Genomic DNA, 25,634 nt, shown 5'->3' with positions numbered 1-25,634 from the left:
TTCTAAGTTCCACATGACATGTTTGCTTGTCCTTTTTGTCTCTCCTGGGTGGCAGTAAGACGTACACTCACCGTCGTCTGAAGTTCCTCATGTCCAAGTTCAATGTGCATGAGATGCTGAACGAGATGGAGGAGATGAAGGAGCTGAAGCTGAACCCCCACAGGGACTTCTACAACTGCAGGAAGGTAGATAGCTACCGCCTTACAAAACATATTAGCATTAGCCTATCTTATTAGCCTGTTATTAGCCTTTTAAGACCTCTTAAGATGTTGGCTTGACAGTCGCTGGACCCTGGTCGAGTCCCGGTCAGGATTACCCCTCAAATTTTCTACAGTATACTTCCATGGTTGGTTTCATTGACTCTCCCCTTTAACTGCCCCTAATTGACACATAGGATCAGTTTGAGCAAAGTGAGTTGTATAATCACTGATCTACAAATAGGATTCCCTTCCAAATAGGTTTTGTGCGATTAAGATTCGTAGAGGTACGCCTCCCATGGCTCAGGCGATCCCCCTGCCAAACACACACACGCACAACCAGACATTGATTGATTGGAGACAGCTTGTGTCAATTACAGAATATTTCCTAGGATTTTCTACCTACAGCAACTAGGGGATAATGCTGGAAATACCGGTAAAAGCACAGTTCCTCCATTTCTGCACAAAAACAGGGCCCTAGACAGTCAATCACAGAGCACATTTAACATGATAGCAACACTCAAACTAACTGCTTGTAACGGGCAATCTTCACCCTGTTACACTAGTTTCATTTCATTTATAAAAATGACGGCTATGACAAAATGACAAAATAAAGTCTCTCCTTTCAACAAATACCTTATATTTGTGAATGGCTTTAGATAAAATAATACTTTATTACTAGAATAGACTTGCTTAACTTCCTACAACCAGGGTTGGACTTCTGCTTCTGCGCCCTAATAGCAAATGTGTGCTCCGCTCCCCCTGTTGTTCACTTTAGGCTCTGGCTCCAGCAGATACCTTCTCACGCCACAGATGCTGTGAGACATATGAGATTATACAGGATGTTGAATGGTGCCAAATTGGATGGTGTCTTACCGCCATCAACAGTATGGGTACTGGTATTACATTTATAATTAGAAGCTAGGTCCTAGCAAGCTAGTGTGTTCTACCTAGCTAGTCAGTACTAGTTAGCTTAGCTAGTGTGTACTGGCTAGCTGCACAAGAAACAGTGGTTAGCATAACGCCCTGGACCAGAGCTAGTGCGCCGACTGGTATGAGCATAGCATACTGACGCCCTGGAACAAAGATAATGACTCAGGAGATCAACAAAAGTCTACAGGTTGCGCGTGCACATACCATTTGAGACACAAAAATACCATCTGAGACTCATGGGCATGCACTTTGATGTTTGCAGACCACACAGAGTCAGCTGCCCTGAAAAAAATTGCTGTCAGAGTGCAGTATAACTGCAGCACACTGCCGTATAACTGCAGTTAGAATGCAGTATAACTGCAGTTCAACTGCAGTACACTGCTGTTATTCTGCAAGTACTGCATCCAAAATACCACAGTTGACTGCAGTTACTGCACTTGTACTGCAGTTTCAAAACTGCAATATTATTTTTCAAGGGTGATGCGTCTCGTTGTTCCAGCACGGTCAGTACACCACAAAGAAAACTCATAATAACTACCCAGTAAGCAAATTTACTTATTTTCCAGAAGTTGGCCACACGTGCATTGTAAGTGCTGACTATGTAAATTGGAAACCACATATCCTGAGGCTGCATTTATTGTAGCTGGGGATTTTAACAAGGCTAATCTGAAAACAAGGCTCCCTAAATGTTATCAGCATATCGATTGCGCGACCCGGGCTGGCAAAACCCTGGATCATTGTTATTGTTACTTCCGCGATGCATATATGGCCCTCCCCCGCCCTCCTTTCGGAAAACATGACCACGACTCCATTTTGTTGCTCCCAGCCTATAGACAGAAACTAAAACAGGAAGCACCGATGCTCAGGTCTGTTCAACGCTGGGCCGACCAATCGGATGCCACACTTCAAGATTGCTTCGATCACGTGGACTGGGATATGTTACGTATAGCGTTGAAAAACAACATTGATGAATATGCTGATTCGGTGAGCGAGTTTATTAGCGAGTGCATCAGTGATGATGTACCCACAGCGTCTATTAAAACATTCCCCAACCAGAAACCGTGGATTGATGGCAGCATTCGCGCAAAACTGAAAGCGCGACCCACTGCTTTTAATCAGGGCAAGGTGGCCGGAAACATGACCGAATACAAACAGTGTAGCTATTCCCTCCGCAAGGCAATCAAACAAGCTAAGCGTCAGTATAGAGACAAAGTAAAGTCACAATTCAACGGCTCAGACAAGAGAGGTATGTGGCAGGGTCTACAGTCAATCACAGACTACAAAAGAGAAACCAGCCCGGTTGCGGACCACGATGTCTTGCTCCCAGACAAACTAAACAACTTCTTTGCTCGCTTTGAGAACAATACTGACAATAACGCTACCAAAACCTGATGGCTCTCCTTCACTGCAGCCAACGTGAGTAAAACATTTAAACATGTTAACCCTCGCAAGGCTGCAGGCCCAGACGGCATCCCCAGCTGCGTCCTCAGAGCATGCGAAGACCAGCTGGCTGGTGTGTTTACGGACATATTCAATCAAACCTTATCCCAGTCTGCTATTCCCACATGCTTCAAGAGGGCCACCATTGTTCCTGTTCCCAAGAATGCTAAGGTAACTGAGCTAAATGACTACCGCCCCGTAGCACTCACTTCTGTCATCATGAAGTGCTTTGAGAGACTAGTCAAGGACCATAGCACCTCCACCCTACCTGACACCCTAGACCCACTCCAATTTGCTTACCGCTCCAATAGGTCCACAGACGACGCAATCGCAATCACACTGCCCTAACTCATCTGGACAAGAGGAATACCTATGTAAGAATGCTGTTCATCGACTACAGCTCAGCATTTAACACCATAGTACCCTCCAAACTCGTCATTAAGCTCGAGACCCTGGGTCTTGACCCTGCCCTGTGCAACTGGGTCCTGGACCTCCTAACGGGCCGCCCCCAGGTGGTGAGGGTAGGTAACAACATCTCCACCCCGCTGATCCTCAACACTGGGGCCCCACAAGGGTGCGTTCTCAGCCCTCTCCTGTACTCCCTGTTCACCCATGACTGCGTGGCCATGCACGCCTCCAACTCAATCATCAAGTTTGCAGACGACACTACAGTAGTAGGCTTGATTACCAACAACGACGAGACGGCCTACAGGGAGGAGGTGAGGGCCCTCGGAGTGTGGTGTCAGGAAAATAACCTCAAACTCAATGTCAACAAAACAAAGGAGATGATCGTGGACTTCAGGAAACAGCAGAGGGAGCAGCGCCCTATCCACATCGACGGGACAGTAGTGGAGAGGATGGAAAGTTTTAAGTTCCTCGGCGTACACATCACGGACAAACTGAAATGGTCCACCCACACAGACAGCGTGGTGAAGAAGGCGCAGCAGCGCATCTTCAGCCTCCTGAGGCGCTGCTGCGCCTTCAGAGGTGAGGATGGAGTCAAGCGCAGGACACAGAACTGAGTAAAATAACGTACTTTACTCTGAAAAATAAATCAGCCTAAATAATCCACGCAGGGATAACAAACCTAACACACACGACTAACACAAACCAGGAATAATCACGCACAAAACATAATGGGAACCAGGGTTAAATAGGGAAATAATAATAACTTAATGGGAACCAGGTGTGTACACTCAAGACATAACAAATGGACAACAGAAACATGGATCGGTGGCAGCTAGAAAGCTGGTGACGACGACCGCCGAACGCCGCCCAAACAAGGAGAGGCACCAACTTCGGCGGAAGTCGTGACATGAGTGCTTTTTCCACCACTGTAGCTTATACGGTTACAGAGTTGTGGCATTTGTTCTAATATGCAAATGTATGCCAATTTAAACTGATTAAAGGATGGAGGAATGAAAGAATCTATACATTTATGAAGTGTTTCCATCCCCCTGAAGTTCGTTTGGAGTTCCTAGCTTGAATAGTTAGAAAGCAGTGGCACTGCAAATAGAGTGCCTTCAGAAAGTATTCATACCCCTTGAGGAATTCCACATTTTGTTGTTACAGCCTGAACTTAAAATGGATACAATAATACCACATAATGACAAAGTAAAAAAAATACAAACGAAATTTTGCTAATTTATAAAAATTGAAATACAGATGTCACACACCTGAGTCAATACTTTGTAGAAGCACCTTTGGCGGCAATTACAGCTTTGAGTCGTCTTGGGTATGTCTGAATCAGCTTTTCACATCTGGATTTGGGGAGTTTCTCAAGCTCTGTTATTAAGTTAGACCTTACTGTTAAAAGCTTACTTACAAGCACTTAACCAACAATGCAGTATTAAGGAAAATAAGAGTCAAGAAAATATTTACTAAATAAACAAGGATATATACAAGGGGTACCGGTACCGAGTCAATGTGCGAGAAAACAGCTTAGTCAAGCGTTAAAAGAAGGGGGGTCAATGCAAATAGTATGGGTAGCCATTTGAGTAACTGTTCAGCAGTCTTATGGCTTGGGGGTAGAAGCTGTTAAGGAGCCTTTTGGATCTAGACTTGGCGCTCCGGTACCGCTTGCAGTGCGGTAGCAGAGAGAACAGTCTATGACTAGGGTAGCTGGAGTCTTTGACAATTTGTAGGGCCTTCCTCTGACACCGCCTGGTATAGAGGTCCTGGATGGCAGGAAGCTTGGCCCCAGTGATGGACTGGTCTGTACACACTACCCTCTGTAGCGCCTTGCGGTCGGATGCCAAGCAGTTGCCGTACCAGGCGGTGATACAAACGGTCAGGATGCTCTCGATGGTGCAGCTGTAGAACTTTTTGAGGATCTGAGGATCCATGCCAAATCTTTTCAGTCTCCTGAGGGGGAATAGGTGTTGTCATGCCCTCTTGATGACTGTCTTGGTGTGTTTGAACCATGATAGTTTGTTGGTGATGTGGACACCAAGGATTTTGAAGCTCTCAACCTGCTACACTACAGCCCTGTTGATGTGGATGGGTGCGTGTTCTGCCCTTCTTTTCCTGTAGTCCACGATCATCTCCTTTGTCTTGATCACGTTGAGGGAGAGGATGTTGTCCTGGGACCACACTGCCAGGTCTCTGTCCTCCTCCCTATAGGCTGCCTCAGAGATCATCGACAAACTTAATGATGGTGTTGGAGTCGTGCTTAGTGATGCAGTAGTGGGTGAACAGGGAGTACAGGAGGGGACTAAGCACGCACCCCTTAGGGGCCCCCATGTTGAGGATTAGCGAGGCAGATCTGTTGTTGTCTACACTTAGCACTTGGGGTGGCCCGTCAGGAAGTCCAGGATCCAGTTGCAGAGGGAGATGTTTAGTCCCAAGGTCCTTAGCTTAGTAATGAGCTTTGAAGGCACTATGGTGTTGAACGCTGAGCTGTAGTCAATGAACAGCATTCTCATGTAGGTATTCCTTTTGTCCAGGTGGGAAAGGGCAGTGTGGAGTGCAATAGAGATTGCATCATCTGTGGATCTGTTGGGCGGTATGTGAATTGGAGTAGGTCTAGGGTTTCTGGGATGATAATGTTGACGTGAGCCATGACCAACCTTTCAAAGCACTTCATGGCTACAGACGTGAGTGCTACGGGTCGGTAGTCATTTAGGCAGGTTACCTTGGCGTTCTTGTGCACAGGGGCTATGGTGGTCTTCTTGAAACATGTAGGTATTACAGACTCGGTCAGGGACAGGTTGAAAAGGTCAGTGAAGACACTTGCCAGTACATGTCCTGGTAAACCGTCTGGCCATGCGGCCTTGTGAATGTTGACCTGTTTAAACGTCTTACTTACATCGGTCACGGAGAGCAGGATCACACAGACGTCCGGAACAGCAGGTGCTTTCATGCATGCTTCAGTGTTGCTTGCTTCGAAGCGAGCTCATAGGAGTAATTTAGCTCGTCTGGCAGGCTAGGTTTACTGGGCAGCTCGCGGTTGGGCTTCCCTTTGTAGTCCGTAATAGTTTGCAAGCCCTGCCACATCCGACGAGCATCAGAGTCAGTGTAGTAGGATTCAATCTTAGTCCTGTATTTACGCTTTGCCTGTTTGATGGTTCGCGGGATTTCTTATAAGCATCCAGGTTAGAGTCCCACTCCTTGAAAGCGGCAGTTCAAACCTTTAGCTCAGTGCGTATGTTGCCTGTAATCCATGGTTTCTGGTTGGGGTATGTACTGTGGTCACTGTGGGGATGATGTCATTGATGCACTTATTGATGAAGCCGATGACTGTGGTATACTCCTCAATGCCATTGGATGAATCTCGGAACATATTCTAGTCTGCGCTAGCAAAACAGTCCTGTAGGTTAACATCTGTGTCATCTGACCACTTCCGTATTGAGCGAGTCACTGGTACTTCCTGCTTTAGTTCTGCAGAATTATTTTAACAGAATTATGGTCAGATTTGCCAAATGGAGGGTGAGGGAGAGCTTTGTATGCGTCTCTGTGTGTGGAGTAAAGGTGGTCTAGGATTTTTTCCCCCCTCTGATTGCACATGTTACATGCTGGTAGAAATGAGGTAAAATGGATGTAAGTTTTCCTGCATTAAAGTCCCCTGCCACTGGTAGCGTCGCCGCTGGATGAACATTTTCTTGTTTGCTTATGGCCTTATACAGCTCGTTGAGTGCGGTCTTAGTGTGGTGGCAGAAATATTATATACAAAATAAGTTACAAACGTGAAAAAACACACAAAATATCACAATTGGTTAGGAGCCCGTAAAACAGTAGCCATCCCCTCCGGCGCCATTCTGTATTCATAGGATGCCACCTTTTCGACAAGTCAGTTGGTCAAATTTCGGCCCTACTAGAGCTGCCCCGGTCAACTGTAAGTGCTGTTATTGGGAAGTGAAAACATCTAGGAGCAACAACGGCTCAGCCGCGAAGTGATAGGCTACACAAGCTCACAGAATGAAGTGCGTAGTACCACTGAAGTGCGTAGTATGTAAAAAGCGTCTGTCCTCGGTTGCAACACTCATTACCGAGTTCCAAACTGCCTCTGGGAGAAATGTCAGCACAATAACTGTTTGTCGGGAGCTTCATGAAATAGGTTTCCATGGCCGAGCAGGCGCACATAAGCCTAAGATCACCTTGCCAAGCGTCGGCTGGTGTGGTGTAAAGCTCGCTGCCATTGGACTCTGGAGTAGTTGAAACGCGTTCTCTGGAGTGATGAATCACACTTCACCATCTGGAAGACTGATGGACAAATCTGGGTTTGGCGGATGCCAGGAGAACGCTACCTGCCCCAATGCATAGTGCCAACTGTAAAGTTTGGTGGATGAGGAATTGTGGTCTGGGGCTGTTTTTGTTTTTCATGTTTCACGGTGTTCAAAGAAAAAGACTGTATGACGTTATTTTATGTTTTTGAATAATAAAAGAAAAACATTTGCTTTATAAGTAGTGCATGATCTTAGGGTGGCAACACATACATTCTAAGGGATTTCATTAATTTTAACCAAATGTTGCAATTGCGATTTGACTTGTGATTTAGAGCAAAACACTTGGGTGAACTGGAAATAGAAGAATTATTCAAATTCTATGGTTGCAATATAGTGTGCACTTTGAATACAGTTTGACATGACAACAAATTAAAATGCCAGGTAGGCGTTATTGTGACAGGGTAGGAATCAAAGGGTTGACAAGTGTTTCCTACTGGACCTATAATCTTTGGCTACATTGAATGTTTTCTTTTAGCTACTTCATGTAGCTGACATATTCTTGCTTCACGTATTCCTCTTTGATTATGAAGATACTGTTCCAGAAATAACATGCAGATGTACAGTACCATTCAGAAGTTTGGACACATCTACTCATTCAAGGGTTTTTCTTTATTTTTACTATTTTCTACATTGTACAACTATGAATTAACACATATGGAATAATGTGGCAACTTTGTGGCAACAGTTTGGGGAAGGCCTTTCCTGTATCAGCATGACAATGCCCCCGTGCACAAAGTGAGGTCCATGCAGAAATGGTTTGTCAAGATTGGTGTGGAAGAACGTAACTGGCCTGCACAGAGCTCTGACCTCAACTCCATCGAACACCTTTGGGATTATTTGGAATGCCGACTGCGAGCCAAGCCTAATCACCCCACATCAGTGCCTGATCTCACTAATGCGCTTGTGGCTGAATGGAAGCAAGTACCCGCAGCAATGTTCCAACATCTAGTGGAAAGCCTTCCCAGAAGAGTAGAGGCTGTTATAGCAGCAAAGAGGGGACCAAATCCATATTCATGCCCATGATTTTGGAATGAGATGTTCGATGAGCAGGTGTCCACATACACTACATGACCAAAAGTAACTCCAAATTAAGCGAATAGGAGGACCTGTTTCTTTAACTTCTCAACACAGAATGTGCCAAAGGGTTGTGGAATAACAACAAAATGTGGAATAAGTCAAGGGGTATGAATACTTTCTGAAGGCACTATATTTCTCTCTCATGGTCTACATTGACTAATGTAAATATTGCACATTTTAAATTGTTATAATTCTCCCTCTAATCCTTGGGACAAAATATCCTTTTAGTTTATTCAGCTATGTTCAATTGTATTCTTCATACTATAAAATGCCACAGAATTCAAAGCAAATCTTGTCTGCTAAATGAACTAGTGTAGTCCACAGCCATATGGTATTGCCAGATCATGGCCTAACATAAGGACAACAGAGTATGCTATTCTGTTCTTCTGAAATAGATTACATTTTCTTCATATGTTTTTTGGACCTGTCTAAAATAAATTATGTATGTATTGTGATGGTGTAGGCTATATTACATGGATTTATTATACTTTTTAAAATGTAGATGTTCCAAAGGTCTGCATTTGTGGCTTGTAGACTATGCGTGAAAGCTAGGAGATGCGAAATGTGTTTGTTAATTAGCGGTCAATTACTGTGAGTGCAGCCGTTATTTGCTTGAAAATCACCGGCTGACAAAATGTCATGACCGCCACAGCCCTACTCCCTGACCAAGGTCCTTCTTGCCTGGTTGCTCAGTTTGGTCAGATGGCCAGCTCTAGGCAGAGTCTGGGTAGTTCCAAATTTGTTAAATTTCCCAATGATGAAGACCACTGTGCTCTTGGAAACTTTCAACACTATAGAAATTATTTTATACCCTTCTCCAGATATATGCTCTACGGACAGTTCTGTGGACTTCATTGTATAGTTTCTGCTCCAACATGTACTGTCAACTGTGGAACCTTATATAGACAGGTGTGTTTCTTTCTAAATCATGCCCTAACAATTGAATTTGCCACAGGTGGACTCCAATCAAGTTGTAGTGACATCTCAAGGACGATCAATGAAAATTGGAGTGTCATATACAAAGGGGTGTGAATACTTACGTAAATGTGATTTCCTTTCAGTAAATGTGATTTCTTTTCCAATAAATGTGCTAACATTTCTAAAAACATGGTCATTATGGGGTATTGTGTGTAGATGGGTCTAAAAAAAAATCTAAATTTTTTGAATTCAGGCTGTAACATAACAAAATGTGGAATAAGTCAAGGGGTATGAATACTTTCTGAAGGCACTATATTTATCTCTCATGGTCTACATTGACTATTGTAAATATTGCACATTTTAAATCATTATAATTCAAAAAGTATACATAGTATCAAAAATCTGTATATAAGCAATCTAAGTAGGGTCAGTCTGAAAATCTCAACGTTGGTTTGGTGTTTAACTTAAATGTTGAAAGAGGAGATAAGTGTAGAATGCTAGATCATTTTTTTTACCATTGAAGTTTATGGCCCCTTTCTGCCATTGAATTGCATTGGGAGCTCATTTAAATATTATTGTAGTACAAAAAGTATAAATGCTGTCAAAAATATTTTCTCAAGCAATATAAATTGGGACAGTGTACACATTTGGAAGTTGGTTTTGTGTTAACAACTTAAAACGTTTAAGCGCTAGAGTGACTCAAATAAATCAAATAATAATAATAAGACTGTAAGAAATCTAGAGTTGTGCTTGGCTTCAGCAAGCACATCTAATTATAGATATCTATGTTTGGGCCAAATATAGGCCTGTCAGGACTGGACCTGTGTAGATATTGAAATCAGGGCCAGTCCAGACTGGACAAAATCTGAACCAAACATAGATGGCTATGATTGGTTCATGCTTTGTCTGGTCTGGACCAAAAATAACTGTCCTTGGACGTTGAAATCAAGGCCGGTCCGGACTGCACCAAAAAAAGACATCCAAAAGACGTCGCTGATGGTAAATGCTTAGTGGGTAGTAACTCATATACATTTTTTCTCACAACTCCTGTGTGCTGTTGTAGGTCGACACCCACATCCATGCTGCTGCCTGCATGAACCAGAAGCACCTCCTGCGCTTCATCAAGAAGTCTTACCAGGTGGACGCTGACCGTGTAGTGCAAAACATCAAGGGCAAAGATGTGACCATGAAGGAGCTGTTCGCCAACCTCAAGCTGCACCCCTATGACCTCACTGTCGATTCCCTGGATGTGCACGCTGTGAGTCATACTGTTAGCTAGTTTAGCGATCAAAGGGGGAAAAGCAGTCCTGTGACCACAGGGCAAGTGCGCTCCTACCTCCTGTGTCAAAGGTCCAGACCTCTTGGCAGAAGCCGTTGAAAGGTTACATAGTAAGCTGCATACGGTGAAACTATGCATCTTTGATATTTTGAAACTTTTTCCAATGTGAACACTCCTTGGTCTTACGTGCTTCTCTCTCGCTCATGTCTTAAGGGCAGACAAACCTTTCAGCGTTTTGACAAGTTCAATGCTAAGTACAACCCTGTGGGAGCTAGCGAGCTGCGTGACCTGTACATGAAGACAGAGAACCACATCGATGGAGAGTACTTCGCCAGGATCATTAAGGTTAGACTCAGCTATGGCTTAGTTAGTTCCCTTTTGTAAACATCGCTTGATTACAACCAGCTGATTCTATATTTTTCGCACCCAGGAAGTGGCCTCTGATCTGGAGGATGCCAGGTACCAATACGCAGAGCCCCGTCTGTCCATCTATGGCTGCAACCCTAATGAGTGGACCAAGCTCTCAAGCTGGTTCAACATGCACAGAGTCTTCTCCCCTCAACTCAAGTGGATGATTCAAGTGCCCAGGATCTAGTAAGTTGTATCTCTCTGTTCTTCAGTGAATGTGCTCTACCCTTTTTGCACCCTTTGGCAAGTTTGGCAAACTCAGTATAAAATTCTACTCTTTTAGGGGTACTTGGCCCTCCAAGTAAAAACAAACAATATATTTTTTAAATGGCTCTCTAAATAATGAAATTTGTACATTTAGAATAAGGTCTGAAGAACATGTTTATTACCATGGCATCTCATGTTTGTAAACTACTAACTGCTCATTCTCTGTACTTCCACCTCAGTGACATCTTCAGAGGCAGGAACTTCGTGCCCCACTTTGGAAAGATGCTGGAGAACATCTTCCTGCCTGTTTTCCAGGCCACCATCGAACCCCACGCCAACCCTGAGCTCAGCATCTTCCTCAAGCATGTGAGTGAGACTGGCATGAGGAACCAGGGATGAAGGAGTTTTACATTTTAAAGCTGCAATATGCAACTTTTTGTGCATCCTGACCAAATTCACATAGAAATGTGTGTTGTAGATCTGTCATTCTCATTTAAAGCAAGTCTAAGAAGTGGTAGGTATGTTCTATGTGCACTATTTCTGCGCTTACCTTTCTCAAGTTTTGTTTTTTGCGTCTTTTGCCTTCGGTTTTGTAAATCAGCTTCAACCTGAAAGTACAATATTTTTGGTTATGGAAAATATATTTCACAGCGTTTTAGATGTTACAATGATTCTCTACACTATACTTGCTTGTTTTGTCACACAAACTGAAATTAGGCAAACTATTCGAATTTTAGCAACCAGGAGTAGTTCACTCAAATGTCCTAATTCATGATTGTTCTCCAGCCTTGATGGAAATGTTATCAGAAGGTAGGAATTTGAGTTTTAAAATGTGTTTTTTACATTTTCAATCACTTAAAAAAAAAWAATAATAGTTTGGTATGATATATGAAGAAAATAATTTGAATAGCAAGGCAATCTCTTCATTCTCCATCTTCCTCTGCTCTGTAGGTGACAGGTTTCGACAGTGTGGATGACGAGTCCAAGCACAGTGGTCACATGTTCTGCACCAAGAGCCCCAAACCAGAGGAGTGGAACATTGCCAAGAACCCCTCCTATACTTACTACATCTACTACATGTATGCCAACATCACTATGATCAACCAGCTCCGCAAGTGAGTATCGCATGTCAAATCACAACCCACTGGGCACACAATGGTTGAACCAACATGGAATAGACGTTGAATTGACATCTGTGCTCAGTGGGAATCCACATGTCCTTCAAGAAATTGTTGCATGAAAAGGAAAATTCAAACATGATACACTCATATCATTGTTTGTTTTGTGTTTTTGTTTGCATTCTAGGGCTAGGGGAATGAACACCTTCCAGTTCAGGCCCCACTGTGGAGAGGCTGGAGCCGTCACCCATCTGCTGGCCTCCTTCATGACAGCTGACAACATCTCTCACGGCCTCAATCTCAAGAAGGTCCGTAGCCTCTCCAAACAAAATGGTCTCCTCTGTTTCTTTGATAACTATCAAAACCTAAACACATTACACAACTAACTCCTGTGGTCCTAATGTTGACATTTGCATCTAACCCTCCCACTCAACAGAGCCCTGTGTTGCAGTACCTCTACTTCCTGGCCCAGATTCCCATTGCCATGTCTCCACTCAGCAACAACAGTCTCTTCCTGGAGTATGCCAAGAGTCCTCTTCTGGAGTTCCTCAAGAAGGGCCTGATCGTCTCCCTGTCCACGGATGACCCCATGCAGTTCCACTACACCAGGGTGAGGCCAGACTGGGAGCCCGTCTGGCAGTCTGTGTGTTATGTAGAAAGATATTTACCTGTTTTGGTGCGCTCTTGGTTATTGTTGGTGCATTATGCGCCAATCAACTGGCCCAAGGTTCCATTCAGTTCAAAATGGTAACGGCTGATTTTTAAGCTGATCCTAAATCAGTTATAGAGAGTAATTGAGATGCCAAGCTTACTCTGCTCTGACTGTGTGTCCTCAGGAGCCCCTGATGGAGGAGTATGCCATTGCAGCCCAGGTGTTCAAGCTCAGCACCTGTGACATGTGTGAGATCTCCAGGAACAGTGTGCTGCAGAGCGGCTTGTCTGATGAGGTAAACAACACAATAGACGACAAACAGGATAGACAATATACTACCTCATAGACTCACAATTTAGCCACACTTTGTAAGACCTGAACCATTATTATTTTACACAAAGACATATTTTGTTACTTTACAATCTACATTAAAGTATGAGTTCAATCATAGTATAGACTAGTTGGATGACAGCACTGTAAATAGACTGCCATGTCTAATTGCCATCATAACATCTTCAGCACCAAAACGTGTTGCCTTGGTTTCTTTCTACAGGAGAAGACTCACTTCCTTGGTTCCGACTATCTGAAGGAGGGCCCTGAGGGCAATGACATACGCAAGACCAATGTCGCCCAGATCCGTATGGCCTATCGTTACGAGACACTTTGCTATGAGCTCAACCTTATTAAGGAGGGTCTGAAGACTGAGTGAACAATCTGAGATGTTATGTTTTATGGTGATGGCCCCTGCTAAATGTACCGATTATTTAAGACAACCTTCTTGTGTACTGGCGTTCCCTCCATGGCAAACCACATAATCTATTTATTAGAATACAGCCACCAGCCATCATCTGGTGGCTGTGTGCAACTAATATCAATTTAACACAGTTTGCATATAGTGATTGGTCAGTGCTATCCGGGATCTTTGGGACTTCCTTAACCATAACCCTTACACATTTCAACTTTAAAGGGGTAGGGACATCACAAGAATACCAGTTTGCACAGACCTATAATGATAATCCTGTTTGTGTCTGTTGTATTCTATCTTTTCATTTGATTGGTTTCACTGGCCTTGTACTTGTTTATGAATGTGTGAAAACAATTACTCTTTCTAGATGTGTCATATTGTGGGGGACTCAATTGCAAGAATGATTTGAAAGTAATAAATGTTAAAACAAATATCATTTCATTTCTGTATTAATATTTTTTGTCAAACCAAACCACGACAGAATTGATTTGCTGAAATGTATGCGCTTGCCCTGATTTCTGAGTGGATGCAAATGACATCGTCCTGTAATTATGTCAATTGGCCTTCTCCTACAAATCAAGACATCCATTCGTTGGATGAGACAGCAGGAGTTGACGACGCCTCTTAGCTCACATGATTAATATGGAGCCCCCTGAAAAGTTTCTCACTTGCTTCGAGTTGTACCACTAGCTAATATCTCGGTTCCTGCTTAATGTTATTCCTTACTGTCCAAGACTGGTGAACGGTAGTTGGAAGTAAATAGACGTTTTTGCTCTTAAAAGAAGACATGTTGGTGATAGCTAGCTACAGCTAGCTTTAGCGGCTAATCAGCTAAAGGGGAATGTGTGGCAACTAACTAGTGCAATGGAACGCCCGATTTGGAATTCGTCGTGATTTCCTACTGCGAGAAACACTTCTGAGTCAACTAGGACGAAGATTATAGCTAATATTGATGTCTAAAACCAACCACTACAAACAGGGAACAGGTCTAATTTGCCGTTTACGATACTTATTGCTATTAAAGAAGTTGGGATTGCTGCAAGCGACCTCGAGAGAAACCAATTGGAGGTGGGTAATACATATCGCTACGATTCAATGGATTAAAAACAAATAATTTGTCTGAGATTAGGCATTTTGGTTGGTGTCCCACGGTGTCTGGTCTCACATCCAATTGACTGATTTAGCTACAAGTTATCAGTAACTTGTTAACGTGTTGCATTGATGTCACAATCGATGAATTTAACATGAATCTGCTGGTTTAATTGAATGTTCTAACCTCGTCGTGCATGGCATTATTTATTTGTTGAGTTAATCTAGCCTACTACTCAAATTTAATTACATCTGTTGATTAGGTTAATCTTAATTGGATGTAAACAGGACAGTTAATCTCTTCGTATATTTACAGATACATTGTGGCAGGGGTGAGATCAGCAACAGTGTAAGAATTAAAATACATTCCACATGACCTAATATAAATTGCATTGACTGTTTACTGAAACAACCCATCACTCCTTACCCCTTCTTTTGTACTCCACCTAGGGCAAGTTTTATCATGCAGCAATTCTTGACGAGGGCGGTTTATGGTTGTTTTGAAGGTGCAATTAGGTATAATTTATGTTGGTAAGTGATGACGGGTTATTTGGGTCTTGATGATCCCTGTTTGGATTCTACTGGAGTAACATTGTTGTTCGAGTTCCACTGCAAATTTTAAAGGTACCCTGGAATGACAAAATGTCCATCCTTCATGATGGTTCAAACCCCCCAGACTCCTTTTGAATGGGGGAAAAACCAAGAGGTTGATATCTGTGTAACTGCAAATCTAATTATAGCTGGTAAACAATACTGAAACCAAAGCTTCTAAATGGGTGCAAGTCTCCCAAACCGTAATTATGGACAGTCTGCTGATCCTTTGTTTCTTAGTCTCAGGAAACACAGACTAGGCCTTCCTGCATAACACACACAAATAAAGCAAGTGGGTCAGAGTGATAAGTGACAGTTTAAAGTGTAGGATGGGTCCTGGCTATGAGATTCCACTATGTACATTGGATTTAGGTCAAACCAAACAAAAGCGTCATTTGTGGAGCCTGACTGACCTGTCTCTGGTTAAATGTATTCCCCTGCACCCTCCTAGCTGGAATGCAGCACATAGAATCATTATTATCATGAGCATCACTGCAATTTCACCATGTCTCCCTTTTCTAAATGCTTTCAATGTGATGTGCATCGTGTCTAAGTGCTTTGGTTCCAGCAAACAGAGTACAGTAAAGGAAGCAGGAACAGGAGTTTTAATATATTTAGGCAAGATTTCACATAAGGACTTGGGCCTCTCCATACAGTTTGGATGGTGCATACAATGAGGGGGCTGTGCAATATCATAAATATCAGTATTGCATGCCAAACTGTTCAGTTGTAGTTTTAGCGCAAGCTAAATGCATTAATTCACTGTGAGGGACTCAGAATGTCAATGTTTCAATAGTCTGTTCCTATAAAATAATCTACTAGGCCTAAATTAATTAATTTAGCTAAGAGTTTACGGCCATATAGAATATATTTTCCAGTAATAAGACATCACTGTGGCTGTGATGTGGATTTACTGGAATCCTTCATAATTTATCTTAATTGTTTGTGCATGTGAATGCATCAGTGCTCCAATCTTCAGTTAATGTTTATGGCGCGTAGGCCTAGGCATTCTGAAGTCAAGATAAAAAATACTTGGAATACCCATCCTGGCATTTTTCCTGATCTACAGAAAGAGACTTTTTGAGATGAGAGTAAATTAGATTTAATGTTTTAATCTATCATGGTGTTCTGTAATGGGACAGCTGTGGTTAAGGATGGGACAGGGGGATAGCCAAATATGCTGGGGGGGGGAAGCAGACTTCACTCTGGCTGCACAAAGCTCCTGTGCCTTGTTCCTGCCGTTGTCTTATTTTCTCCTCCCGGTTTTATTTTTGGCTACTGACCTTGACAGGAGCCTATCCTCTCCAGCTTCCTCTGGCCAAACACATCCCGTACGCCTTCCACTGCCTCAGGAGTGTGCTGTTGAAAGATACAGTGCCTTCAGAAAGTATTCATACCCCTTGACTTATTCCACATTTTGTTGCGTTACAGCCTGAATTCAAAATGGATTAAATATATTTTTTTCACCCACCCATCTACACACACTACCCCCATAATGACAATGTGAAAACATGTTTTTAGAAATTGTTGCAAATGTATTGAAAAGGAAATACAGAAATGTAATTTACACAAGTATTCTCAGCCCTTTGCTATTATACTCCAAATTGAGCTCAAGTGCATCCAATTTTATTTGATCATCCTTGAGATGTTGCTACAACTTGAATGGATTCCACCTGTGGCCAATTCAATTGTTTGGACATGGTTTAGAAAGAAACACACCTGTCTATACAGTTAAAAGTGCATGTTGGAGCAGAAACTATACCATGAAGTCCAATGAACTGTCTGTAGATCACAGAGAGAGAATTGTGATGAGGAATATATCTGGGGAAGGGTATAGAACAATTTCTAGAGTGTTGAAAGTTTCCAAGAGCACAGTGGTCTTCATCATTGGGAAATTGAGAAAATATGGAACTACCTAGACTCTGCCAAGAGCTGGCTGTCCGACCAAACTGAGCAACCGGGCAAGAAGTACATCGCAGAAAGTTTTATACTGTCAAGAGGAGTAAAACAAGGTTGTCCACTATTGGCATATCTATTTATTATTGCCATCGAGATGTTGGCTGTTAAAATCAGATCCAACAATAATATATTAAGCGATTAGAAATCCAGGGCTTAAAAACAAAGGTGTCATTGTACGCTGATGATTCATGTTTTCTTTTCAATCCAAAATTAGAATCACTCCACAGCCTCATAGAGGATCTAGATACTTTTTCTAACCTCTCTGGATTAAAACCAAATTATGATGTGTACTTACTATATTACGGATCACAAACAGACTCCATCACCTTCTATATTTTGGATCACAAAAAAATACTTTTACATTACCGTGTAGTTTACCAATAAAATGGTCTGATGGGGATGTGGACATACTCGGTATACATATACCGAAAGAAAGAAATGATCTCACTCAATACATTTTTATAGAAATTTAGAATAAATAGATACGTTTTGCTACCATGGAATGGAAAATACCTGTCTATGTCTATTTGTGGAAAAGCCACCCTCATTAACTCTTTAGTCATATCACAGTGGCCTGCTGGAGGTCATTTTGCAGGGCTCTGGCAGTGCTCCTCCTGCTCAAAGGCGGAGGTAGCGGTCCTGCTGCTGGGTTGTTGCCCTCCTACGGCCTCCTCCACGTCTCCTGATGTACTGGCCTGTCTCCTGGTAGCGCCTCCATGCTCTGGACACTACGCTGACAGACACAGCAAACCTTCTTGCCACAGCTCGCATTGATGTGCCATCCTGGATGAGCTGCACTACCTGAGCCACTTGTGTGGGTTGTAGACTCCGTCTCATGCTACCATTAGAGTGAGAGCACCGCCAGCATTCAAAAGTGACCAAAACATCAGCCAGGAAGCATAGGAACTGAGAAGTGGTCTGTGGTCACCACCTGCAGAATCACTCCTTTATTGGGGGTGTCTTGCTAATTGCCTATAATTTCCACCTTTTGTCTATTCCATTTGCACAACAGCATGTGAAATTTATTGTCAATCAGTGTTGCTTCCTAAGTGGACAGTTTGATTTCACAGAAGTGTGATTGACTTGGAGTTACATTGTGTTGTTTAAGTGTTCCCTTTATTTTTTTGAGCAGTGTACATACATACAGTTGAAGTCGGAAGTTTACATACATTGAAACTCAGTTTTTCACAATTCCTGACATTTAATCCTAGTAAAAATTCCCTGTCTTAGGTCAGTTAGGATCACCACTTTATTTTAAGAATCTGAAATGTCAGAATAATATTAGAGAATGATTTATTTCAGCTTTTATTTATTTCATCACATTCCCAGTGGGTCAGAAGTTTACATACACTCAATTAGTATTTGGTAGCATTGCCTTTAAATTGTTTAACTTGGGTTAAACGTTTCGGGTAGCCTTCCACAAGCTTCCCACAATAAGTTGGAGGAATTTTGGCTCATTCCTCCTGACAGAGCTGGTGTAACTGAGTCAGGTTTGTAGGCCTCCTTGCTCACACACGCTTTTTCAGTTCTGCCCACAAATTTTCTATAGGATTGAGGTCAGGGCTTTGTGATGGCCACTCCAATACCTTGACTTTGTTGTCCTTAAGCCATTTTGCCACAACTTTGGAAGTATGCTTGGATTCATTGTCCATTTGGAAGACCCATTTGCGAGACCCAAGCTTTAACTTCCTGACTGATGTCTTGAGATGTTGCTTTAATATATCCACATAATTTACTGCCTCATGATGCCATCTATTTTGTGAAGTGCACCAGTCCCTCCTGCAGCAAAGCACCCACACAACATGATGCTACCACCCCCGTGTTCTTCGGCTTGCAAGCCTCCCCCTTTTTACTCCAAACATAATGATGGTCATTATGGCCAAACAGTTCTATTTTTGTTTCATCAGACCAGAGGACATTTCTCCAAAAAGTATGATCTTTGTCCCCATGTGCAGTTGCAAACCATAGTTGGCTTTTTTTTATGGCGGTTTTGGAGCAGTGGCTTTTTCCTGCTGAGCGGACTTTCAGGTTATGTTGATATAGGACTCGTTTTACTGTGGATATATATACTTTTGTACCTGTTTCCTCCAGCATCTTCACAAGGTCCTTTGCTGCTGTTCTGGGATTGATTTGCACTTTTTGCACCAAAATACGTTCATCTTTAGGAGACAGAACACATCTCCTTCCTGAGCGGTATGATGGCTGCGTGGTCCCATGGTGTTTATACTTGCGTACTATTGGTTGTACAGATGAACGTGGTACCTCCAGGCGTTCGGAAATTGCTCCCAAGGATGAAGCAGACTTGTGGAGGTCTACAATATTTTTTCTGAGGTCTTGGCTGATTTCTTTTGACTGTGCCTTTAAACAGCTTGAGAACATTCCAGAAAATGATGTCATGGCTTTAGAAGCTTCTGTTAGGCTATTTGACATCATTTGAGTCAATTGCAGGTGTACCTGTGGATGTATTTCAAGCAAACAGGCACTGAGTTTGAAGGTAGGCCTTGAAATACATCCACAGGTACACCTCCAATTGACTCAAATTATGTCTATTAGCCTAAAAGAAGCTTCTAAAGCCATGACATAATTTTCTAGAATTTTCTCAAGCTGTTTAAAGAACAGTCAACTTAGTGTATGTAAATATCTGACCCACTGGAATTGTGATACAGTCAAGTAATCTGTCTGTAAACAATTGTTGGAAGAATTACTTGTGTCTTGCTCAAAGTAGATGTCCTAACCGACTTGCCAAAACTAGTTTGTTAACAAGAAATTTGTTGAGTGGTTGAAAAACGAGTTAATGACTCCAACCTAAGTGTATGTAAACTTCTGACTTCAACTCTACATACATACAGTCATGGCCAAATGTTTTGAGAATGACACATTAATTTCCACAAAGTTTGCTGCTTCAGTGTCTTTAGATATTTTTGTCAGATGTTACTATGGAATASTGAAGTATAATTACAAGCATTTCATAAGTGTCAAAGGCTTTTATTGACAATTACATGAATTTGATGCAAAGAGTCAATATTTGCAGTGTTGACCCTTCTTTTTCAAGACCTCTGCAATCTGCCCTGGCATGCTGTGAATTAACTTCTGGGCCACATCCTGACTGATGGCATCCCATTCTTGTATAATCAATGCTTGGAGTTTGTCAGAATTTGTGGGTTTTTGTTTGTCCACCCGCCTCCTTGAGGATTGACCACAAGTTCTCAATGGGATTAAGGTCTGGGGAGTTTCCTGGCCATGGACCCAAAATATTGATGTTCTGTTCCCCAAGCCACTTAGTTATCACTTTTGCCCTATGGCAAGGTGTCCATCATGCTGGAAAAGGCATTGTTCGTCACCAAACTGTTCCTGGATGGTTGGGAGTAGTTGCTCTAGGAGAATGTGTTGGTACCATTCTTTATTCATGGCTGTGTTCTTTGGCAAAATTGTGAGTGAGCCCACTCCCTTGGCTGAGAAGCAACCCCACACATGAATGGTCTCAGGATGCTTTACTGTTGGCATGACACAGGACTGATGGTAGCGCTCACCTTGTCTTCTCCGGACAAGTTTTTTCCGGATGCCACAAACAATCGGAAAGGGGATTCATCAGAGAAAATGACTTTACCCCAGTCCTCAGCAGTCCCAAATCTCGGTACCTTTTGCAGAATATCAGTCTGTCCCTGTTTTTCCTGGAGAGAAGTGGCTTCTTTGCTGCCCTTCTTGACACCAGGCCATCCTCCAAAAGTATTCGCCTCACTGTGCGTGCAGATGCACTCACACCTGCCTGCTGCCATTCCTGAGCAAGCTCTGTACTGGTGGTGTCCCGATCCCGCAGCTGAATCAACTTTAGGAGAGGGTCCTGGCGCTTGCTGGACTTTCTTGGGCGCCCTGAAGCCTTCTTCACAACAATTGAACCCCTCTCCTTGAAGTTCTTGATGATCCGATAAATGGTTGATTTAGGTGCAATCTTACTGGCAGCAATATCCTTGCCTGTGAAGCCCTTTTTGTGCAAAGCAATGATAACGGCACATGTGTCCTTGCAGGTAACCATGTTTGACAGAGGAAGAACAATGATTCCAAGCACCACCCTCCTTTTGAAGCTTCCAGTCTGTTATTCGAACTCAGAGTGATCTCCAGCCTTGTCCTCGTCAACACTCACACCTGTGTTAACAAGAGAATCACTGACATGTCAGCTGGTCCTTTTGTGGCAGGGCTGAAATGCAGTGGAAATGTTTTGGGGGGATTCAGTTAATTTGCATGGCAAAGAGGGACTTTGCAATTAATTGCAATTCATCTGATCACTCTTCCTAACATTCTGGAGTATATGCAAATTGGCATCATACAAACTAAGGCAGCAGACTTAGTGAAAATTAATATTTGTGTCATTCTCAACTTTTGGCCACGACTGTACACTCACTCACTCACTCACTCACTCACTCACTCACTCACTCACTCACTCACTCACTCACTCACTCACTCACTCAGTACCAGTCAAAAGTTTTAGAACACCTACCCATTCAAGGGTTTTTCTTTAATTTTACAACTTTCTACATTCAAAAGGCACTCGCACATCTTTTTTGCAGGGACATGGTAACATTTGAATYAGATGAGAAATAAGAAGGAACCCGCAAACTGCTCTTGATAGTATCCCTGCTCTTTAATAAGCTTTACGTATCGGCCTTCGTCAGAGTTTTTAAATTGTAGAATAATAGTGAAGACATCAAAACACATGGAATCATGTAGTAAACAAAAAAGTGTTAAACAAATCAAAATATATTTTATATTTGAGATTCTTCAAATAGCCACCCTTTGCCTTGATGACAGCTTTAAACACTCTTGGCATTCTCTCAACCAGCTTCAGATGGAATGCTTTTCCTACAGTCTTGAAGGAGTTCGCACATATGCTGAGCACTTGTTGGCTGCTTTTCCTTCACTCTGTGGTCCGACTCATCCCAAACCATCTCAATTGGGTTGTGGTCGGGGGATTGTGGAGGCCAGGTCATCTGATGATGCAGCACTCCATCCCTCTCCTTCTTGGAAAAATAGCCCTTACACAGCCTGGAGGTGTGTAGGTTCATTGTCCTGTTGAAAAACAAATGATAGTTCCACTAAGCCCAAGCCAGATGGGATGGTGTATCGCTGCAGAATTCTGTGGTAGCCATGCTGGTTAAGTGTGCCTTGAATTCTAAATAAATCACAGCAGTGTCACCAGTAAAGCACCCCCACACCATAACACCTCCCCCTCCATGCTTTACGGTGGGAAATACACATGCGGAGATCATCCATTCACCCACCCCGCGTCTCACAGACACAGCAGTTGGAACCAAAAATCTCACATTTGGACCAGAGCAAAGGACAAATTTCCACTGGTCTAATGTCCATTGCTCGTGTTTCTTGGACCAAGCAAGTCTCTTCTTCTTCTTATTGGTGTCCTTTAGTAGTGGTTTCTTTGCAGCAATTCAACCATGAAGGCCTGATTCACACAGTCTTCTCTTAACAGTTGATGTTGACATGTGTCTGTTACTTGAACTCTGAAGCATTTATTTGGGCTGCAATTTCTGACGCTGGTAACACTAATAAACTTAACCTCTGCAGAGGTAACTCTGGGTCTTCCATTCCTGTGGCGGTTCTCATGAGAGCCAGTTTCATCATGGTGCTTGACGGTTTTTGCGACTGCACTTGAAAAAACATTCCAAGTTCTTGAAATGTTCTGTATTGACTGACCTTCATGTCTTAAAGTAATGACGGACTGTCGTTTCTCTTTGCTTATTTGAGCTGTTCTTATCATAATATGGACTTGGTCTTTTACCAAATAGGGCTATCTTCTGTATACCACCACTACCTTGTCACATAACAACTGACTGGCTCCAACATATTAAGAAGGACGAAATTCCACAAATTAACTTTTTAAGAAGGGCACACCTGTTAATTGAAATGCACTCCAGGTGACTACCTCATGAAGTTGGTTGAGAGAATGCCAAGAGTGTGCAAAGCTGTCATCAAGGCAAAGGGTGGCTATTTGAAGAATCTCAAATATACAATATATTTAGTGTTGTTTAAGACTTTTTTTTTTGGTTATTACATGATTCCATATGTGTTATTTCAAAGTTTTGATGTCATCTATATTATTCTACGAACCCTTGAATGAGTAGGTGTTTGAAATTTTTTGACCGGTACTGTATATATTTGCAAAAAAATATATGGGGGATTAGAAGTGATGCAGACTTGTATCCCGTTAAATCTGTGGAAAGACTTGATGATTGCTGTTCTCCACCACTCCCCATTTAATTTAACAGAGCTTGAGAAAATATGCAAGCAAGAATGGGAGAAAATCCCCACATCCAGCAAAGCGAATACAGACATTCCAAATCTGAAATCGATGCCACAGGTGCTTCTCCAAAGTTTTGACTCGGGTGTAAATTAGCTTTTCTGTATTTGATTTTCAATAAATTTGCACTTTTCTAAATACATGTTTTTACTTTGTCATTATGGGATATTGTGTGTAGGTGGGTGAGATTATTATTATTTTTTAATCCATTTTGAATTTGGGCTGTAACACAACTTATTCCACTTTGTTAAGTGGCATGAATACTTTCTGAAGGCACTATAATAGTGTCATCCTCAATAGATACTGCTTTCTCTTCAGAGTGTTGTCTTGACTTGTTTTGAAGTGCTGATGGATGAGTAATAGCTTTTGTGTCCTTTGCTTTGCAGGTCCTTCTTTATGAGGAAAAGAGCAGTCACCGACCCTGTTTAACGGAAGAGGGGTTTAAAAGTAAAAAGTAAACGATAGAAGAAAGACCCCTGTGGATCTCCTTGCTTTCCATAGGCTACTGTGGTTAAACCAGTTGTAGGACAGACTCACTGTTTTTAACAGTGTGTCTATACACCAGGAGGGTCCTCATGCCTCCACCAACTATGCAGTGAGGGTGAGCTGGCAGTGTGCCCCCTCTCACCATGCTGGTTCTGGGCATAGAGCAGGGGAAAGGTGGAGGGGGACGGGGCCGGGCTACTGTGGCCTGGCAGGCCCCATCCTCAGTGAAGTCTCTAACCCAGGACCCAGGGAGGCCTACTGTGGCCTGGCAGGCCCCCTCAGGGAAGCCTCTAACCCAGGACCCAGGGAGGCCTATTGTGGCCTGGCAGGCCCCCTCTGGGGAGCCTCTAATCCAGGACCCATCAAGGCCTACTCTGGCCTGGCAGGCCCCCTCAGGGAAGCCTCTAACCCAGGACCTAGGGAGGCCAGGCCTCAACATCAGGCAGAAGATTTCCCAGTGGGAAGGCCTCTGTCAACCAAACGGTGATGGGCAAGCCGAAAGGGTCAAAGCGCATGCACCAGTTGTATCCCGATCTCTTTCAGGGGATGTCCTGGGTAATGGAGTATGTAGCGACAGTTTGGGAGGTGGACCTCACGGCAAAGCCAACCTCTCTAAAGCCAGAAGCCTGGGTTTGGATTTCAGGGAAAACCTACAAGCACGGTGCGGACACAAGGGCATTGGCAGAAAGTCGGATGCCCCTCAGAATCACTCCTATTTCAGTAAGACTTCAACCACAACACCAGTGTCCAAGCCATTCACAGCGCCTTCGCAAACTCTTACAACAGACACTACAGACATCTTCCAAGTAGAAAGGATCATCCCCACCAATGGTGAACTGAAGGTGGGTAATGTGTTGGAAGTTAAGTGGACCAAACCCCTATGTCTGTCAGTGGATGACCATGGAGAGAGCCTGCCACCAGGTAATTTCTACACCTCAAGGGGCTTCTGGCGGAGGCTGGAGGGAGATGTGTTGTTCTGGGAGAAGGGAAGAAATACCTCAGCAGAGCCTCAGAGTGTTGTGGGTCCAGCGACTCGCCCTCCACCAAAACCACAACGGACATTTCAGTATCAGGGAGGGGACAGCACCCCAGCAAACTGGGTCCAATGGGACAGCAGGATTCCATCTGCCAACCAATCCAACACCAAGTGCAGTGGCATAGCCCAAACACCTAGCTTCCCAGCACCCCTGTGTCCTGTCAGCCGTGGCAATGTGTTTTCCAGACACAGAAAGAACAGGTAAGTTCATGATACTGACACCTCTAGTATAGAGAAGGTTTGGTTTACCATTTTAAAACAGAACATTTTTGGCATCTTACTTTTGAAATGGCTTTAGTCAAGGGAAAATCTGGTTGTTTGTAATACAAAAACATGTTAACAATTATTTGGTGAAAGTTTTTCTCTGTCCTGAGCTATTGTGCTCTCATACAGTGTCCTTAGTTGTAAATTGTTTTATGTTAAGTGAGATGAGAGAGTTTTAGAGGCAAAGTTTGAGTGAGAGAA

General features: G+C 43.0%; 2 protein-coding genes across 6 annotated transcripts in view; both read left to right on the top strand.

Annotated features, from left to right (window-relative positions):
* The window catches only part of LOC111966512 (AMP deaminase 1), a 35,691-nt gene extending 21,562 nt beyond the window's left edge, over nucleotides 1-14,129 (top strand). For all 3 annotated transcript variants that reach the window (XM_070444483.1, XM_023991218.2, XM_070444484.1), the window contains 10 exons: nucleotides 56-185; nucleotides 10,353-10,547; nucleotides 10,782-10,913; nucleotides 10,999-11,162; nucleotides 11,423-11,549; nucleotides 12,135-12,298; nucleotides 12,489-12,609; nucleotides 12,738-12,911; nucleotides 13,138-13,248; nucleotides 13,507-14,129. In XM_070444483.1, the coding sequence (XP_070300584.1) occupies nucleotides 56-185; nucleotides 10,353-10,547; nucleotides 10,782-10,913; nucleotides 10,999-11,162; nucleotides 11,423-11,549; nucleotides 12,135-12,298; nucleotides 12,489-12,609; nucleotides 12,738-12,911; nucleotides 13,138-13,248; nucleotides 13,507-13,662 (1,474 nt within the window). In that variant the 3' untranslated portion in view covers nucleotides 13,663-14,129. The remainder of the gene's footprint in view (nucleotides 1-55; nucleotides 186-10,352; nucleotides 10,548-10,781; nucleotides 10,914-10,998; nucleotides 11,163-11,422; nucleotides 11,550-12,134; nucleotides 12,299-12,488; nucleotides 12,610-12,737; nucleotides 12,912-13,137; nucleotides 13,249-13,506) is intronic.
* A 152-nt stretch (nucleotides 14,130-14,281) lies between these two features.
* Nucleotides 14,282-25,634, top strand: part of LOC111966511 (DENN domain-containing protein 2C) — a 28,322-nt gene continuing 16,969 nt past the window's right edge. For 2 of the 3 annotated variants that reach the window (XM_023991217.2, XM_023991216.2), the window contains exons 1-2: nucleotides 14,282-14,766; nucleotides 24,034-25,370. In XM_023991217.2, the coding sequence (XP_023846985.1) occupies nucleotides 24,277-25,370 (1,094 nt within the window). In that variant the 5' untranslated portion in view covers nucleotides 14,282-14,766; nucleotides 24,034-24,276. Of the gene's footprint in view, nucleotides 14,767-15,103; nucleotides 15,137-24,033; nucleotides 25,371-25,634 lie in introns of all 3 variants that reach the window. The other variant, XM_070444482.1, reaches the window with a different exon arrangement.

The sequence above is a fragment of the Salvelinus sp. IW2-2015 genome, linkage group LG7 (assembly GCF_002910315.2).
Source record: "Salvelinus sp. IW2-2015 linkage group LG7, ASM291031v2, whole genome shotgun sequence".
Classification (NCBI taxonomy): domain Eukaryota; kingdom Metazoa; phylum Chordata; class Actinopteri; order Salmoniformes; family Salmonidae; genus Salvelinus; species Salvelinus sp. IW2-2015.
Note: the sequence above shows the minus strand (reverse complement) of the source record. Positions and strands in the feature narration are given on the sequence as shown.